The 18,204-nt window shown below is 36.5% G+C and overlaps 1 protein-coding gene and 1 pseudogene across 1 annotated transcript; both read left to right on the top strand.

Annotated features, from left to right (window-relative positions):
* The first annotated feature begins 606 nt into the window (after positions 1-606).
* LOC127629198 (N-fatty-acyl-amino acid synthase/hydrolase PM20D1.1-like) lies at positions 607-4,194 on the top strand. The gene is made up of 13 exons (XM_052106313.1): positions 607-820; positions 1,319-1,405; positions 1,557-1,792; positions 2,161-2,247; positions 2,359-2,492; positions 2,603-2,722; positions 2,888-2,963; positions 3,054-3,115; positions 3,201-3,279; positions 3,377-3,448; positions 3,555-3,720; positions 3,884-3,983; positions 4,069-4,194. The coding sequence occupies exons 1-13, from the start codon at positions 607-609 to the stop codon at positions 4,181-4,183; spliced, it is 1,548 nt and encodes a 515-aa protein (XP_051962273.1). The 3' UTR covers positions 4,184-4,194.
* A 7,878-nt stretch (positions 4,195-12,072) lies between these two features.
* Positions 12,073-16,906, top strand: LOC127628545 (N-fatty-acyl-amino acid synthase/hydrolase PM20D1.2-like; annotated as a pseudogene).
* Positions 16,907-18,204: the final 1,298 nt, after the last annotated feature.

Raw genomic sequence — 18,204 nt, 5'->3', positions numbered from 1 at the left:
ATTCAATTATTTGTTTTTTCCACATGGACAAATGAGGTGTGTAACACCCATCCAGTTTTAAAGATTGTGTACATTTATTCATTTGTGAATAAATACATTTAAGATTATTCGATTTGTGTGTGGTCAGTAGTGAAAATATACCGATTTTATTTTTTGTTAATAAAATATTTTGACAAGGCAGAATAAAACTAGACCTACAAAGGAATTTGTGGCTGTAATACAGGAACATTTTACAGATTAATTTAGTATATTGTAAATCAGCAATTCTTCTGCTAATCCGTAAAGGTTACTTTGTTGCATCTTAACATCAACTATTTAAGTACTGAGATTAATTTGTGATTTAATTGGAACAGGTCATTTTATAATTTATGATTCATTTGTGTTATAATTTGTAGCCTGATTTTGTGTTCACCTAGAATCTATTTAAGATTGATCTAACTGACATTTTAAAATGTTTATTTGCTCTCAATTGCTTCTCAGATTTGTGATCGGGTCAACAAAAGCAGGGGTTGTTTATGTTGCATCACCGTTGGGGCAATAAAAAATGTGAACCCTGATCATGCAAAGACAATGAGATGACTCATTCCCTTCTGAACTGACTGAAAGATGAAGACCAAAATCACTAAGAAGACACTTTTAAAGTTTTTGATAATACTACTGACTATCGCTCTACTTTCAGTTTTAATTTTGTTTCTTGTTGTGATTGGTAGGACATTTACATTTAAGGTGAACACAGAGCTTGAAGAATGGGAAAATACAACCACCATTTATCCTGTTTTAAGTCCAGAACAGAGAAAGGAACTGCTGGCAAATTTTAAAGGTAAAAAGCAAAGCCCATCTTTGTCACAAATTTGAATGCTTAAACATATTTTAAATGTATACTCCTTCCATCCTAAATACTCATGTGAATTAGTTACTGGAGGGGAGAAATATGATGTAGAGTTTTTAGGTGTATTTGTTCTTATGTTATTTGTTATTGTACCTGTTACTTACACACACACACAAACTTGGCCAAGTTCACATGCAGAATATTTGGAATTGGAATTTGGTCATGTTTTGATTATGTCAGCCTATTTGTTATGTAAACATGTTAATCCGATTACCAGATTATACTGTATTATTCTGTTTACTAGAGTAAGACCTATGGCATTTCTATATTCTGAATTAGAATTATTACGTTGATTCAAATACTGTGCAGAATAATTATTGATTAGTTGGAAATGAATGTGCATGGTTGAGTTTATTTAGCATATGCTGATTACCAACAGAAATATTTTAATGGTTCAATTCTCATGCCTTCTTTTCATCTCTTTCATAGAGGCAATTCAGATCCCCACAGTGTCATTTTCAGAGACACAGCAGAACATGAGCGCACTGCATGAATTTAACCTGCTGCTCAGACGGGGTGAGTTTGTTAGATCCAGCACCAAATGGGCAATGTACTCCAAAGCATGCATGGGACCAGTTGCTGCTAATGTCTTGATTCCATTTTCATGATTATGCATGAAGAGTGAAAGATCCATTTATTTGATATCAATTTGTTGCATCTCTCACAGTCTTCCCAAAGGTCTTCTCATCCACTCTGGTTCAACATGAAGCAATATCAAACTACAGCCACCTGTTTACAGTGTCAGGGAGTGATCCCTATTTGGAGCCGTATATGCTGCTGGCACACATTGATGTAGTGCCAGCTGATGAAGCGGATGGATGGGACGCTCCTCCTTTCTCTGCTAAAGAGATCAATGGCTTCGTTTATGGGCGAGGGACCATCGACGATAAACAGTGTTTGATGGTATAATGAATAAACAGCAGTTCATCAGCACAATCATATTTGTTTTGGTCAAAAGGTGAAGTGTGTCATTTCTGTGCCTACAGTGACACCAAACAGAATTTCAGAATTATTGATTGTTTTACAGAAACATATAGTCCTGTCCAAAACTCAGATCATTGCTTGAGCCAATGTTGCTTGTCGGGATGCTCTGACAACTGGAGCAATGTTTTGATAGCACCACCGTTTTTACACTTTTAGGGAAAAACAACCTACAATTACAGGCTTACCTACAGTTGGCTCTGGGACAGAAGTATTTCAACACTATTAAAACAATACTACGTGTACAGTGCAATCTGCTCATAACTGCAATTATATGTGTGCTCTAAAAGGGGATCCTTCAGGCATTGGAATATCTATTGGAACGAGGTTACACCCCTCGGCGAAGCTTCTACATTGGTTTGGGTCACGATGAGGAGGTCGGTATCAGGGTCATTTCTGTAAAACTTCAAAATGCTAACCACAATTAATCTGGTGAAATGACTGCAGCGAGCTTCTCTTAATGCAGCGGTTTATTTGATTTTTGTCAGGTGCATGGCTTACATGGTGCAGTGAATATTGTGAATCTGTTGAAGAGTCGTGGGGTGAAGCTGCAGTATGTTTTAGATGAAGGTCTTACAATTATGGATGGCATTGTAGATGGCCTGAATGGACCAGCTGCCCTGTGAGTCACATCATTTAAGGATTAACTGCATTAATAGAAACATTTGATATTGAATTAGTGTGTAATTTTTGCCTGGTGTGTTTTTTGGTTTGGTTTATTTTGATTTGTAGAATAGGAGTCAGTGAGAAGGGCCAAGCCACAGTAAAGCTGAGTGTTAGTGGTGCTCCGGGACATTCATCCATGCCTCCTAAACAGAGCAGCATTGGCATTTTGGCTTCAGCAGTCAGAAGGCAAGATGAAACTCCTAAAACACTTAAATATTTTAAACCTAATTTATCCCCGCAATCTTTATCATCGTCATTTGCTGGAAAACAAACAAAAATGCTTACTTGATAACACCAAGTTATCAAGTAAGCTAAAGCTAATTTTGTGCTTTTGGTGATAACTTTTTCAAGTTTGGAGAAGAACCGTATGCCCAATCTCTTTGGTCATGGTCCTGAGCGTGCCACATTTGAACAGCTGGCACATAAGGTAAAACAAAACAAACATAAAATTGCACGTCACAACACATCATGCATTTTAATGAACATGCATATTACTTTAAATAATTTTGTTCTGTAGTTTGGCATGCCTCACAGAATGGTCATGGCTAATCTGTGGCTCTTCTCTTCACTGCTCAGCGGGTAGGCCACATTGCCCTTTTCACTTACTGTAAAAAAAAAATGAGTACACGCTTTGATCTGTGCTACATTCTTACTACATTTGCAGTATTTTGGAAGGACAGCCTGACACAAATGCCTTTGTGAGGACAACGACTGCAGTCACAATATTTAACTCTGGTGTAAAGGTGGACTGTCATTCACATCATTCTTATGACACATAAAATCACTCTTAAGCCTAAATGGATATGCCTAATTATTTCTCTCTCTCTCTCTCTCTGACAGATTAATGTCATGCCAGCATATGCCGAGGCCTTTGTCAATTTCCGTATCCACTCAGCCCAGACGGTGCAAGAGGTAAAAGTTGTTACCACAACAGTGGATTTGACACATTCAGTTACTCTTTTAAGGACTCAATAAGATCTCATAGTTGTTGAAAGACTTTTCCCTATTCCTTTTGAAGGTTTTGAAGCTGATCGAGTCCACCATATCAGATAAGCGTGTGATGGTGGAGCTGGTCAAAGGATTTAACCCATTGCCCATCAGTTCATATGATGAGCATACATTTGGGTACCAGATCATAAAGAAAACAGTGCAGGACGTTTTTCCTGAGGTCACTGTGACCCCTAGTAAGTTAGTCAGCTTTTTTTGTGCACCAAGTACTGCATATTGTCTCCCTCTGCAAAGAGCTCAAGGGGCTTAAATGCCCCTTATATACATCACTGACACTTAAACATCCTGCCTCTACTTTTTGCTTCGTCAACAGTGGTACTCTATGATTTTCTGTTTCAGGTATCTGTGTTGGCAACACTGACAGCCGTCACTACACAGAACTTTCTCCAGACATTTATCGTTTTGCCCCATCATGGTACAAACCTGGTGATTCTGCAAGGTAGGACACATGGGAATACCACTCTTGATGCAGCATGCAGACTCATGTATAAAGACTAAGTATTAAACTGTTTGCACTCCTGTAGATTCCACGGTGTGAATGAGAGAATCGGCATACAGAACTACGAAGAGATTGTGCTGTTCTACTTTCAGCTCATCCAGAATTGTGACATCAGAAATGTGCCGTCACCTCGCACCTGACATAAATCTCTTGCTGTGGTGTTTGAATAATTAACTTGAATATAAAATCTGTAAACAAAATAACATTGTCACATTCAAAATGATTTTCCTGAGGTCACTGCTGAATGAGTTTGGTTGAACCGACCTATGAAGTATTGACCAACCTCTGCATAATCTAATGCCCCTTCTTTAGTTATTATTTTCAAGTGTTTTGTGTTTTAAAGATTTTACTGAAGATTTATAGTTGTATTTTAAGATGCTGGATTACCATTAGATTATCAAGTTTTGTTAGAAGTGCTTTATTGTGGTATCCTATTCAAATTCTGATAATGTCTGATTAAAGGTTTGAAGTGTTGCTCAATAAACTTTTATTTGTCTCTAAATATCTCTTACATCTCAACGCTATTGCTGAACACAAAATTTTTGTTGTTGCAATGTTCAATGTGCCTTTTGAGTTCTTTTCTGTATTGAACTAAAGTGATATGTACTGAGATTGAAAATCCTTGTTTAGTTTCATAATTTACATGAAATATTGTGAAATTGCATGATAATTAAGGTAAATCTATAGATGAGTTCTTTCTATTAGGTACATTTGGTAATTTTTCATGTTCAAAGTGATATTTAGCCACGCCAAGGCAGTCTACTGTAAAATGGCCAAATTACAAGGTTATCCATTCAATATCATTACCTGCCTTTAATTGTGCGACCATAGAATAGCAAAGATGCAAACCCTGTTTTCGGACACTTATTTCTTTAGTTGTTAATTTCACCTATTTAAAGGAATGTCCCGGTTTCAATTCATGTTAAGATAAATCGACTATCGATTATCACAAAAATGTATTTTTAATTGTCCATCTTTTTTTTTTTTTTAAGCAAAAACCTTGGTTCTAGTGAGGCACTTACTGTACGATGGAAGTTAATATGTCCAATTTTTTTACATTAAAATACTAGCTTTTTCAAAAGTATAGCCACAAGACAAACAATATGTGTGTTAGTAAAATCCTATACAAACCTTTTCTGTGTGAAATTATAGCCAATTTTTCAAGTTTGTTACTATGATGTTGGAATGCCAACAAACCATAAAACTACTGTAAAAATTACAATTTAAACAACTTTACAGCTCAAATAATACTTGAGTTTAACAGTATAATTAATGCAAGTGCTTCCATAAAATTATAAGCTTCACATTTCTGTTTAAAACCTTAAAAAATTGGCCACATTCACTTCCATTGTAGGTGCCTCACTTGTAACCTCGATTTATATATATATTTTTATATAAATACATTTTTTTATATATATATAAAAAACGTTATTTTATATAAAGTGGGACAAGTCGAAATTATTTGTTGAGGTACTCCACATTGTAACACATGCTGTCGATTGAACTTAACTTGTACACTTGTACTAAACCTGGAACATCCCTTTAATCCTAAATGTTTTCCAGCTAAGTGGGTACATTAATTTTACTCAATGGATGGCCCAATGATACAAACTGTACACCTTTTCTAATAAAAATAAAATTATAATAAAATGTTTGTATGTGATTTATTCTTGGTCACAAAAACTACAGGGTCAAATTTTGCATAGTTGCATAAAAACTTTTCTTTATTCCATTTATCATGACAAAGAAATCTGAGCTTTATAATGTGACTCATTGAGTAACCAATTCTTAAATGAGGCTCTGTGTTTTCACTCTCACAACTGTGACCATTTACAGTATTTATTTGTTTATTTGTCCAATGAGCATGAGCCAGAGCTATCTTCTTAATAGATCAATAATAGACCCATTAAACATTATAAGCACAAAATATGGTAGTTGTATGTGTAATATTGTAGTGGCATAGTGGCTAAAGCACAGGTCTGTTAATCAGAAGGTTGCTGGTTCGAACCCCATGGCCACCACCATTGTGTCCTTGAGCAAGGCACTTAACTCCAGGTTGTTCCGGGGGGTTTGTCCCTGTAATAATTGCACTGTAAGTCGCTTTGGATAAAAGTGTCTGCTAAATGTAAATGTAAAATGTAAATATTACAGATTTTCCTTGCTTTGACAAGGGCATTGTCTTTCAGAGGGGCGCAGTGAACTGAAATTGCTCTGCTCCTGTGACTATCTGCACCACTCATGAAAATGTTCACATGAAATCAGACAGACTGCACTGTCTGATTTATGTTTGTCCATTCTATGTTTAATAAAAAAAAAACTCTATTTAGACCCTTCTGAATTGAAACCGGTGGGATTAATTCCTAGGAAAGTCACAGTATAAGCAGCTGCTACTGAAGACGATCCCAGCATGGCGTCTTTGTGAACGAAGAACATCAGGTCATCTGAGTCTGCATACACCCCGTCTGGTTTGCCAACATAAAACTAAACAGGCAGGTTTATTACATTTCTTATGTAATTTTTCACATTGGTAGATTGGTGGCATTGCTTGTTGTATTTTTGACTTTGATCTGACACACAGTCAATGATTAATAATCATAAGTTAAAACATGAGATGTACTAGTATTCACATGTTTATTAAGCTCACTGAAGAGAGGGTAGTTGCCAGTCATAAAGATCAATAGAACAGATTAGAGCTCCTCCAACAGGACCAGAGCTTTTTGTTTTGAGCAGGTCAAGTGCCTATTGATAACCTTTATGTAGTTTATAACCTCTGTTATGTATTTTAACTTTGTCTCAAAGCTCTCCTGGGTGTCAAATTCCACTCAATCATTTCCCTTGGTTGCAGATTGAAATCTCTGACCTTCAATCCACTGTAAAGTAGATCATCTGAAGGGTGATGATAAACTCATGAGTGATTCTGAAATGATTTTGACTGAAGTGTTACTGCAGATTTATCGGACTGCTGATCAAAATAGTGTGTAGAACTGTGGTTTTGAATTGTACTTTATTTTAAATACATGAGTTTGAATGTTAACCCGTGCCTCAGGCTGACCTCATATCAGGGTCAGCCTCTCAAATGGAATGCAAACCCCAACCACAATCATTCATTCATTTTCTTTTCTGTTGCTTGTTACCTGTCTTCAGTTGCCTGAAATGAATCTGATAACACATGTCATCTATGCCTGGGTTAAAGAAGAGAAGCTTGTTATTAAGTGGTCATGTTACTGGCCAGAGCTCTTTTCTAAATGTGAATGTAGAAAATATCAGTTGAAGGTCACACCTTTGATGCTCTTGAGCCATTTAGAAGAGAAGAGGGGGGTGACAAAGTTGGAATTTGAAAATAAAGGTGGAAATTGTAGGTTAATGCATAATTAAACATCTGATGTACTAAATAAAGTCTTGTCTACAAAAACCACAGCCCGATCTTCCACAATGTATTCTTTATTTTTATAAAGCTTGTGCTAATTAATAAAAATATACAAAGAACTGAGATTTAATTTTTCATTTGGCAGACACTTTTATCCAAAGCGACTTACAAAAGAGGAATAATACATCATAAGCGATTCACCTTAAGGAGACACCGGTACGAAAAGTGCTGCATTATACATTTTCGCTAGCATCAGAATATTAGTATCAAGACAAATTAGAGTGCAACAAAAATAAATATAATTATTACTATTTATGTATTTGTATTTTTTATGAGTGCTTGGTTAGTGCTCCTGGAAAAGATGTTTTTTTGAAAATGTTTTACGTAAGACAGAGAGTGAGTCTGCTTCACAGATGGAGTTGGGGAAGATCATTCCACAAAGAGGAACGTAGCTCTGCAGAAATGATTTTAGGTATGCTGGAGCATACCCAGTGACTGTTCTGTATGTCAGCATCAGAGCCTTGAATTTGATACATGCATCAACCAGCAGAGAGTGAAGAGAGACAAGAAGTGGTGTATCGTGCCCACTTTGGTTCATTAAAGGCCAGATGTGCTGCTGCATTCTGGATCATTTGTAGGGGCCTAATTGCGCATGCAGGGGGGCCTGCAATGAGAGCGTTACAGTAGACCAGTCTTGTTCTAATGACTGAACAAGACGTTGTGTGGCCTTATTTTCTGAGGAGTGTAAATCTACATGACCATGCTGTCTTTGAGATGTGGTCTGTGAAATTTAGTTGGTTTTTGATGGTTACTCCTGGATTAGTTGAGCCCAGCTGCACGGTGACGTTGTGTTCAACAGGAGGGTTGGTGAGGAGCACCGTCTTTGCTGGGTTAAGTATTGGGTGGTGTTCCTTCAACCAGGCCGAGATGTCTACCAAACAGGCTGAGATTTGAGCAGTCACCACAGTGTCGTTGGGCTGGAAAGACAAGTAGAGCTGTGTGTCATCGGCATAGCAGTGGTAAGAGAATCCATGTGCCTGAATGATGGGTCCCAATGATGCTGTGTATATAGAGAAGTGAAGAACCAGTCAAGCACAGTTCCTGTGATGCCCAGAGTAGAGAGGGTTGAGAGTAGGAGTTGATGGTTTACTATGTCAAAGGCTGCAGAAAGGTCCAGTAGAATCAAAAATAAATATAATAACTCTAACAGACTCTAATAGATTCATTTGTTATGTCAACACTTATGCACTTTTTTGTCATTTTCACCCCCCTGAAATTCGATTGGCCACCCCAGGTGCCCCCCCTATAAGATGTCTTGTGACTGGTTCATTTTACAGCCAATCAGTTTATAGACTCTACTGAAGTTCGTGATTCAAAGAAGTTTTTTTTTTTAAAGCTTAATAAAGTCATCTTTATTGCCAAAAAAAATGATACAAATCACAAGTGACTTATCAAAATATACATAACAATTTTCTCAAATAACTACTGTCTACAATTGCCGTAAATTGTTTCGACATACTTTTAAAAAAAAAAAATGTATTATCCTTCAACAACACAAACAAACAAGGTACATCATCAAATCTCTGAATATAACCTCAATTGTTCAGCCATAGGTTGAGCATAGCTAGTACAAAGAACAGAAAACACACTATGAACAAACCAATAATTAAATAGAAAAAAAACAAAAACAAATAAAATGAAAAATAAATAAAAAGGGACTTTTTTAATTAATTTAAACGTATCCAAAAGAGAAATCAGTTTAAGGGCTTTCTGATTTTTAACAAATTTTAAAGATTTGCACAAGAGTTTAACCTCATTGATCCAGTGATTAAAGTTGGGTTTAGATTTAAACCATCTGCATTTATGAATGAAAAACTTTCCAAAACATAACAAGAAATTAATAACAAAATCACAATCTTTGTTTTCCAGACAAACACCAAACCTAATTAACTTCCACGTGAGAGGTCCTAGACCTTAACCAATTCTGCACCTCACTCCAAAAGGGTTGCACCAGATCACAATCAAAGACATGCTCTAGAGTTTCAATATTTGTTTCACAAAAAACACAATTATTCACATCAAAATTTAATTTCAATCTTAAAAATTCTTTAGTAGGATAAATCTCATTTAAAATTTTGAAGTTCACCTCCTTAGCTTTAGGAGGGAGAGGAAAAGACAAAAATTTTCCTAATTTTTTATATTTCAACCTTATCAAAATCTTTAAGCACGTATTCCCGTCTAATTGGGTTTGGGTAATAAGCCTGTAAAAAAAAAATTCTAATGACTCTATTTGTACATTTTTTAATCACAAAAATCATAACCTTCTAAGGAGAGCTGTCTCTGTTACGGATAAGATGAAGGCAGACATGGAGTGAGGATCTATTTGCAGGTTTTATTGAAAAAACGTGAAAACAGACAAAACAGGAACAAAGGAAATACCCGCAATGGGGAAATAAAACAAAAACACAGAAAGGTTGTACAGGCAGGAGAAACATAGAACAAGCACGGAAACAGGCGTCCACAAACATCAACAATCGACAGGGGAATGGAGAAACAGCAGGGTTTAAATACACAGGAGACATGATGACAAACGACGATCAGGTGAGCACAATGACACAGGGCTGGCGGTGATGAGGGCCGGGAATCATGGGAAGTGTAGTTTTTACAAACGGAATAGGAGTTTGAGACAAAGACTAGTGAAACACAGGGCAGACAACAAGGGAATCGTGACAGTCTCAGTACTGGGGAGATTTTGGAGTATAACATGTCTTCTTTAACCATTAATCTTAACGGAATTGGTATAGCTCTAATCATTCTATTAAACATAATAACGGTACACTGTACTTGGAATTTCTCACAAAACTCTCTATACAGTAACACATTTCCATTATCATCCAAGAAATGGGCAATAGCCCAAATCCCTTTAGATATCCATTCCTCAAGATATACAGATTTTCTGCCAAATTTGATATATCTACTATTCCAAACTGGAGTGTTGTGAGGAGTGAAGTTATGTTTGAACAATAGTTTCCAATAGAGCAGCACTTGCTGATGGAAGGATGAAAGTTTAACTGGTAATGAGGTGCACTCAAAGTCACAACATAACAGAAAGTGTATTCCCCCCAGTTTGTTAAAGATAGCATTGGAGACAATAAACCAAAAGGAGTGGCTATTTTGAATGAAGGATTTTAACCATTTCAATTTCAAAACAGCATTCATAATGTCAAAATCGATAGCATTCACCCCATCGTCTTCATATTTTTTAATCATGTCCTCCTTTTTAATGTACTGACACTTATTTCTCCAAATAAATTTAAAATTCACCTTATTTATTAATTTAATCATTCGTGTCGATATGGGCAAGGAGAAGGCTGGATAGATGAGTCTGGACAAACTATCCATTTTAGATAAAAGAACCCTTCCAAAAAGTGTAAGATCCCTCTGCAGCCATCTATTCAATATGAACTTACATTTATCTGTTATTCAACACATTTTTATTCTCCATAACATCTTTATCTTTAGAAATAATAATCCCCAAATATTTAACTTCCCTTTTGATTTGTATATTAGATAATGACTGCAAAGGAAACTCATGCAGTGTTAACATTACACATTTGTTTAGGTTTAAATGTGCCCCGAAGCTTTAGAAAACTGGTTACTCGAATGTAAAGCTCATGGAATTTGATATTCATTCTTTAGAAACAATGTTGTATCGTCAGCAAACTGACTTATAAGTATATGTCTATCCAACACTGAAAGACCTTCAATACCATTATTTTTAATCAATATAGATAATAACTCTGCAACCATTATAAATAATAATGGTGAACTTGCCAGTCACCACCGAAACAGAAGAATCCAGCTGTTTTAGTTGAGGCTGTTTTCCTCTCTTTCTGCTACTGTTTTTATTGTTTCTAAACTAAAGACTGTTCTTTAATATATTAGCAGAGCACAATGTAATGGTTCCATATTTTATTTTTAAACTGTGGTGTTTTCATTTGAACTGTTACAGTGCTAAAACTTTAACTCTGTGTTACTCAGCTTTTTGTAAATTAATCTGAAAGAAATGTTGAATGAAACACTTTGATGTTTTGGCCAAACCATTTGAATTATTACAGTGGGGGGATTTTTTTTTTTGTATTATTATTATTTGAAAGAGATTGTGAATAAAACTACTGTATATTGTAATGGCCAAACTAATTAAAAGAAAATAGTTGACATCGTTTCTGATTCTGGGTTTTTAAAATTGCTCATTATTAAAATTGCTTTTATTTTATAAACTTGTTAGTTTTATGAAAACACTAAAAATAATAAACACTGACTCTCAAATTTAACTTAATGGATATATACAGGGATGACAAAAAACTAAATTAATCAAAACTGTGCTTTATAGCTACATTTGTTTACAAGTAACTTTATTCAAGTTTAAAAAAATAATAAAATCAATAGGATTTACGTAATATACTGTAGAATTTAGCTTTTTTTTTTGGTCACTGGTGGCCACCCCGTTTGGAGGCAGTGTCCCAGCATATAATAGCATTATTGACATTTACATACCCCATCACATTTCTTTCATACATTTTTTATTTTTTGTTTTGTACACAGTTATTGTTTTCGTCAATTCTGACCTGAAGCAATTCAAGTGCGAGTCTAAAACGGACAATGCACAAAGGTTAATTGGCTTTTGGACATGTGTGTTAGGCTATTTGAACTCAGAAACACAGAGGTTTGCTGAATTTTGTTTAAAAACTTCCGTTATATAAAATACTTTCGGTAAGATATTTAATTTCTTTTGTCAAAGCACACAGATTTGAGTGTCAAATCTTTTGTTTGTGCTCAGTTCTATTCCGAACCAGCAGGAGGCGCTCGTGCTGCATCATCAGCAGGGTATTAAATAAACATGGACCCTGATCATGAAATTACTGTTATTCTCACTTCCTGAAACATGACAGGCCATAGCACTTAGTGGAAAATATTTAGGTTTTTGAAAGAACTGCAAAAACCTAAAGTTTTGTATCTTACTGCCACTGTGAGGACATTTACATTTTAAGTGAACGTAGGCTTCAGCTTGGAAAATGGGGTTTTCAGGAGATTATCTATTCATGTTGATGATAATTGCTATTGTACTTATCTTGATTCAAAATGTTTGTTGCTTCTCATGCCTTTTTTTATCTCATTCACAGCGGCAATTCAGATTCCCACTCTGTCATTTACGGAGACAAATCTGAACATGAGTGCCCTTCGTGTATTTTACCTGCTGCTGAGGAGAGAGATCCTTGAGATGAGACACTTCATCAAATAGACAGTGCTTTCTAAAGCATGGCAGAATATACATTATTTTATTTTTACCTGCCAATGGCCAGTAAACCTTACCAGTCATAAATAATTCTCACTCACCATGAAACTGTACTTTGCATAATTTCCCTAAAATGTTTGGTCTTATGACATTTTAATTACTTCGCTATTTTTGCAACACATTCTCACAGCAAAACTTTCAGGATTCATATGACATTTCTCAATTTGGCTAATTCGTATGATATCGTGCGACTGCATTCGTTTGAATTCCTACAAATTTCACTACAGCCAATGTGTAACAAGACAAAAGTCAGAGAATAAGACTCACATATACAGGTTTTTACTGGACCGTTCATTTTGCTTGGGCATCAGTAACCAAGAAAAATGCTTCACCACCTCATGCTTGGTTCAGTAAAATGTTTAAAATTTTATTTATACAAAGATCTTAAATTTAAAACACTGTAGGGAGCAGCAGGTCGAGAACCATCATAATACATGCATGAGATATTAAGAGCCTTGTTTACATTGTTTAGATGTTCAACAATAAATATACAAGCTTCTAAACTCTAAGCACATCAACACACAGATTCATATTCAGCCAAGGTTTCAAAGCCCTTTTGTCCCACATGCATTATATTAATGACTCATGTGAACCCCCAAAACACAGCAATTCATTACATATCCAACACACATAAATTCATAAATACCTTACAATAAATATACACCAAAACAAAATATCAAAAGTACATACCATTGATACAAATCAAGCTAAATACATAACTGCCGTCAATTATCTACAGTAGCGGAAGCATGGAAATGAGGAAAATAACCTGCCCTCAGACCCCCACTCAATCACATGCACACACAAATTACAAGCGCCGGGGGCCACTGGTCTATTAATACTCACAATTAGACCCTGCACCCCAGCAAAAAGAAACCCCAACAAGTCAAACCTTAGTTCATAAATGTAAAATACCTTAAATCCGGACTGCTGGCCTCCTTACCTGCTACCGGACGTGGGTACCTTGTTGGCTGACTTGAAGCAGTGCATGACGGTTAGAAATTTTGTCAGACTTGAGATGGCACAACCGCCGTGTCACAGTGACATATGCCATCAAAGTATGGCTAGAGTGATTCGAGACCAGAGGCCTGGCTCAGCCAATGCAGTTGCTCCTGAGTGGCAGTACAAGCTCTAATGTTGACACCGCTTATTAATTATAGGTCAGTTCTCTCCAGGGACAATGGTGATGTGTGTTTCATTGGCAGAGTTTGGAATGGCATACTTCACTTACTACTCTTGGCAGAAATAAGAGAAGTGTGGTAGTATGCCAATGCCATGGTGTTTATTCTGACACCTCCAGTTCGGCAAAAACTCTCACAAATCCGTGTTCTTATAACTAGGGATGTGCTGAATGACTAATTTCACTGACATCTAAACAAAAATGTTGGAGTCGACTAGTGTAAAAAGAAACCAACGTTCAAAAACAGTCAAAAAATGCATTTATGCGACCGATTTCAAATATTTAATCTATTCCAAATCCAACACTAAATTCCACGGAAAAGGGGCATTTATCTGCAATGTGCTCACCTTACATTAAGATCATTGTACATTAAATATAGAACACGACACACTTATATGAAAAGTGAAACTTTCATGAGACGATGTGTAATTTAGGAATAGTTTCTTTCTAGTCTTCCCAAAGGTCTTCTCATCCAGTCTGGTCAAACATGAGGTGTTGTGCAACTACAGCCACCTGTTTACAGTGTCAGGAAGTAAGCCCAACCTGGAGCCATATATGCTGCTGGCACACATTGATGTAGTGCCAGCTGATGAGGCAGAAGGGTGGGATTCTCCTCATTTCTCTGCAAAAGAGCTCAATGGCTTCATTTATGATCACAACAGTCTGTGACGTTATGGTGAATCAGCAGTGCAGGGCTTTCTAAAACAATAGTGCATGTGTTCAGTATAACCTGTACTAACTGCAATGATATGTGCTCTTGTAGGGTATTCTTCAGGGGTTGGAATATCTGTTGGAGAAAGGCTACACCCCTCGGAGAAGCTTCTTCATTGGTTTGGGTCACGATGAAGAGGTCAGTATGAAGGTTTTCCGCAACTGTGGGTCATTACCCAGCCTGATCTCAAGAATATTACATGGCCGTGGATACAGTTTTGCAAAAATAAATAATGTGCTTCATCATTAGATGTTTCGCTGCAGTATCCCAGTAAAATGTTGAAAAGTGTGGTGTTGAGTCAGATTTTAACGAGAGAAATGTACCTCCCTAACCATAAACTTTAATCTAAACCTAGGTTAGGTATTAAAGGAAATATTAAGAGAGTAAACACAAAACAGGGAAAAACATTGCCAAAAGGGGTCGAACCAGAGTAGTTTGTACGACAGTAACACTTCCATAGTATCTTTACACACCACACCATTGAAGCAACACTTGGGGGTTCAGATTGTCTTTACCTTCAGTGTTTTAACCAGACTATTGGAGTGCAAATATCCACATTGTGTGGCAGATGCTATTTGCACTTAGTCACTATGTAAAATATTTTATTTATTTCATTTTGTCAGGTTAATGGTTTACATGGTCCAATGAAAATTGTGAAGCTTCTGAAGAGCCGTGGAGTGAAGCTGCGGTATATTTTAGATGAAGGCCTAGCAGTCCTGGATGATGTCATTAATGGCCTGAATGGACCAGCTGCTCTGTGAGACTATATTATTTTGAGGAATTTTACTAATATAAGCATTTTATTAGTATGTGTATTAGTATAAGTGTCTATTGTGTGCCTTGTTTGTTTTTTATAGGATAGGAATCAATGAGAAGGGCCAAGCCACAGTAAAGCTGAGTGTTAGTGGTGCTCCGGGACGTTCATCCATGCCTCCTAAACAGAGCAGTATTTTTATGGAACACCCCTATAAATAATGATTTGCTTTATACATGTGCAGTGGGCTTTATGCATGTCTCTTCCTTTATTCTGTAGTTTGGCTTGCCTCTCAGATTCATCATGTCTAATCTGTGGCTCTTCTCTCCACTGATTTTCTTAATAATCAAGTAACTTGTCAAATAATGGTATATACTGTTTCTGTGTATTCATCTGTGGCCCTTTCATATTGTGCTTGCAGGGTTTTGGAGAGAAAAGGCTTTTCGTCGAAAAGGCTGAGGCTTTCGTCAATCTGCGTATTCACTCAGCCCAGACATTGCAGGAGGTCAGAGGTCCCACTGTAGCCACAGCTATCATGTTGAGTAATTCAACCCGCTCTAAAGCACAGAGTCCAAGCTCTTCTGATAGTTCATCTATTAACTTTTGCTCTTTACACCTTTTCAAACCAGTTTCAGGCAATTCACTTAATCAAAGACTATGAGTAAAGTGAAACGTTTAGAACAAAATGTAATTATTTTCGAACTTAAAAATTTTCAGAATTCTTTTTACCCTCTCTTTTTCCTTTCTAGGTTCTGGAGTTGGTTGAGTCCACCATATCAGATGAGCGTGTTAAGGTAAAGTTGGTCAATGGATTTGACCCACTGCCCATTAGCTCCTAGATTCTTTCAGATCATAAAGAAAACTGTGCAAGGCATGTTTCCACAGGTGATAGTGGCCCCTGGTAAGTCTGCATTTCTGCTCACTTTGCAAAGAGCTCAAGAGCATAAATGCCCCTTACATACATCATTGACTCTTGAACAGCCTGCCTCTACTCTTAGTTTTCTTAAAAGCAGTACTCTATGATTATATCTTTCAGGTATCTGTGTTGGCAACACTGACAGCCGTCACTACAAGGACCTCACTCAAGACATTTAACGCTTTGCCCCATCATGGTTCAAACCTGGTGATCCTCAAAGGTAGGACACAGGAAAATGGCTCTCTTTTTGGAAGAGCATATTCTGTAATATAACAGAACCGATGGAGCTTACAGTGTTTATTTTTATGATTAAGCATTCACGTTCGTCCATTAGATTCCACGGCGTGAACGAAATAATTTCCATTCAGAACTACGAAGAGCTTGTGCTGCTGGAATTTGCCATCACCTCACAGTAGCCAGCATGAGCTGTAAGTGTGATGAGGTGTTGCTTACAGCTATCTCTGAAAACACCCAGCTTTTAGACATTAAGCCCAGGGAGCTTAGTTTTAACAAACAGGAATTTAAAATCTACACATATCACAATCATAGCTTTAGAAAAAAACACTAAAGAAATGTAATCTGCAGCTAATTACAAGATCTATAGACTTTAAGGGTCTAACATTTCAGTCATAAAGGTTCATTCTATCAGTCCTAAGCAAAATTGCTTTTAAACATAAACAAAGTGCAAAGGGTTTTAAAAGATGCATTTATATCTTCACTAACATTACATTTTTTAAAGGGATAGTTCACTCAAAAGTGAAATTTCTCTCATCATTTACTCACACTCATGCCATCCCATATGTGTATGACTTTCTTCTGCTGAAATGAAGATTTTTAGAAGAATATTTCAGCTCTGTAGGTCCATACAATGTAAGTGAATGGTGACCAGAACTAAGAAGGTCCAAATGTGAAAGTAAAAGTTTAGATTTATAGTTAAAAATAACTTACATTTTTGCCTGTTTCCCACCACACCAATCATATCGCTTCAGAATATATGGATTTAATCACTGGAGTCGTATGGATTACTTTTATGCTGTCTTTATGTCCTTTTTGGACCTTCTGAGTTCTGGTCACCATTCACCTGTATTGTGAGGATCTACAGAGCTGAGATATTCTTCTAAAAAAATGTGTTTGTGTTCTGCAGAAGAAATCAAGTCATACACATCTGGGATGGCATGAGGGTGAGTAAATGATAAGAGAATTTAGATTTTTGGGTGAACTGTCCTTTAAGATGAATAATTACTTAGGGAACATTAAAGGATTAGTTCCCCCAAAAATCAACATTCGCTCATTCACTCTCCCTGATGCCATCCCAGTATGTCTTCAGCAGAACACAGATTAAGATTTGAAGCTCTGTAGGTCCTTATAATGTACATAAGTGAATGGGAGCCATCAGGCTGCTGGCTATTTGACGGTTCAAAAGGCATATTTAGGCAGCTTAAAAATTGTCACAAACCGAAACAAATCAAATTGATAATGAAAAACTTTAAATATTTGCTTCCACCCAGTGCTGTTTTTCTGTTTGAAATTACCTAATTCTTGCATGACTTTCATTCCTCTGTTGTATACAAGGCACACACTAATGACTTCTCGCGTGAACGTGCCATAGCGCCTACGACACTGACTGCTGGCAGGAAGTGTTTTCTTTAAAGGAATGTTCCTGGTTCAATACAAGTTAAGCATTTGTGGTATGATGTTGATTACCACAAAAAAATTATTTAGACTTCTGCCTTCTTTTCTTTAAAAAGAGCAAAAATTTAGGTTGCAGTGTGACACTTACAATAAAAGTCAATGGGGTCCAATTTTTGAACGTTAAAATACTTTTTCAAAGATTTTGCCACAAGACATAAACAATATGTGCGTAAACATGATTTCA

This window comes from Xyrauchen texanus, chromosome 35 (assembly GCF_025860055.1).
Source record: "Xyrauchen texanus isolate HMW12.3.18 chromosome 35, RBS_HiC_50CHRs, whole genome shotgun sequence".
Classification (NCBI taxonomy): domain Eukaryota; kingdom Metazoa; phylum Chordata; class Actinopteri; order Cypriniformes; family Catostomidae; genus Xyrauchen; species Xyrauchen texanus.
Note: the sequence above shows the minus strand (reverse complement) of the source record. Positions and strands in the feature narration are given on the sequence as shown.